Genomic DNA, 2,029 nt, shown 5'->3' with positions numbered 1-2,029 from the left:
TACCCGGAGCAGTACCCGGAGCAGCTCGCGGAGCAGTACCCGGAGCAGTACCCGGAGCAGCACGCAGAGCAGTACCCCGAGCAGCTCACGGAGCAGCACCCGCAGCAGCATGCGGAGCAGCATGCGGAGCAGCACGCGGGGCAGCACGCGGGGCAGTACCCAGAGCAGTACCCGGAGCAGTACCCGGAGCAGTACCCGGAGCAGCACGCGGAGCAGTACCCCGAGCAGCTCGCGGAGCAGTACCCGGAGCAGTACCCGGAGCAGCACCCAGAGCAGTACCCGGAGCAGTACCCGGAGCAGTACCCGGAGCAGTACCCGGAGCAGCACCCGGAGCAGTACCCGGAGCAGCACCCGGAGCAGTACCCGGAGCGGAGCAGCATGCGGAGCAGCACCCGGAGCAGCACGCGGAGCAGCATGCGGAGAAGCACGCGGAGGACCCTGTTTGCCCTACAGGACTGAGAACGGGCACAGTCTTAGCTGTAGCTCACCTGTAGAAGATAATGATGACAAGCTTCTTTAAAAAAAAGACTTTTTATTTATTTTTATGTTTATGAGTACACTGTAGCTCTTTTCAGATACACCAGAAGAGGGCATCAGATCCCATTATACTGGGAACTGAACTCAGGACCTCTGGAAGAGCAGCCAGTGCTCTTAACCACTGAGCCATTTCTCCAGCCCGATGACAAGCTTCTAACCGCCCCAGAACTCAACAAGGCAGATGTCACTCCTCTGACTAGAGTGACTTCCTCCTTGTTAGCTGATTCTCTGTTAGTGGCTTTTGAGTTTTCTTTCCCTTGATGGCAGTAAGGATGGAGTCCAGGGCCTCCTATGCTCTCAACACACATTGTGCCACTGAGCTATATCCTTGATGACTTTGCCAAAGCAAACTTACCATGTATCAAGGCAGGGTGTAGCCACCACACCTAAGATCCAGTAAGGAACTATAAAGTTTAAGGACCCGAACCCCATCAAGAGCTACATGAGTGACAGCTAAGTCTGGTGACACCAGTCTGTCATCCCTACTCAAGAAGTCAATTGCTCTTCCAAAGGTCCTGAGTTCAATTGCCAGCAACCACATGGTGCCTCACAACCATCTATAATGAGATCTGGTGCCCTCTTCTGGCCTACAGGCACATATGCAGGCAGAACTCTGTATACATAATAAATAAATTCATTTTAAAAAAGAATTAAAAAAAAAATAAAGAAGTTGAGGCAAGAGGATCAGAAGTTCAAGGCCAGACTCAGAAACTTAACAAGACCTTTTTTTTAATCTCAAAAAGGTATGTGGGGTCACAGTGCTTACCTAGCATGGGTGAGGGCCTGCTTTCATCCTAGGGTCAGTAGGAGGAATTTGCATGAGCTTGGAAAGAAAGGCTTTCCCCATTTGAGACTTTTGGTAAGCGCAGCTCTGTGTAATAACTTAACAATGGGCTTGTAACTCACAAAACCTTTGAGATTATGAACAGGCTCTGATTTTTGAGGGTCCTTTGTTACTCAGCAGAAGTGAACTAAGCTGTCCTTCACACCCAGAGTCCATGCTTCAAGCAAGACCCGTGCCTCAGGACCAGGCTAAGTAGATCCATGTGCTCTAGTATCCAAAGGTCTGAGCCTCAAACATCACAGCCACAAAACTCATCTCCACCTGTGCCCAGGCCACAAACATCTAACCAAGCAGGCCGAATATGCTCTGCCACTTCCTGTTTGTCTTGCTCTCTGAGACAAATGCTACACACATGGAGACCCTCAATGGATGTCCATTTTAGGTAAGAGTCATGATTACTGCATTCAACACCCTGCTCCATGTACACTCACCATAACCCACATTGGCGACAATATTAATATCTGGAGTTAGGAGACAGGAAGGGGCATTGGCTCTGTAAGAGGAAAAAATTAATATTTGGTATTTCCTTTTTGTTTTCCATTTCTTAGGCAAAACAATACAAATGGAGTAACAATGTGTCCCAGATGAGATGGTAAAATATATAAACAACAGTCTTTCCTAATCTTTTTTTTTTTTTTTTTTTTTTTT

General features: G+C 48.4%; 1 protein-coding gene across 1 annotated transcript in view; it reads left to right on the top strand.

Annotated features, from left to right (window-relative positions):
- Window positions 1-459, top strand: part of LOC116081520 (antigen LPMC-61-like) — a 19,385-nt gene extending 18,926 nt beyond the window's left edge. Inside the window, exon 4 of the mRNA XM_031358097.1 lies at window positions 13-459. Coding sequence (XP_031213957.1) covers window positions 13-459 — 447 coding nt within the window. The remainder of the gene's footprint in view (window positions 1-12) is intronic.
- Window positions 460-2,029: the final 1,570 nt, after the last annotated feature.

This window comes from Mastomys coucha, unplaced genomic scaffold (assembly GCF_008632895.1).
Source record: "Mastomys coucha isolate ucsf_1 unplaced genomic scaffold, UCSF_Mcou_1 pScaffold7, whole genome shotgun sequence".
Taxonomy (NCBI): Eukaryota; Metazoa; Chordata; class Mammalia; order Rodentia; family Muridae; genus Mastomys; species Mastomys coucha.
The sequence above is the reverse complement of the archived record's forward strand: the minus strand, read 5'-3'. Positions and strand labels throughout refer to the sequence as shown.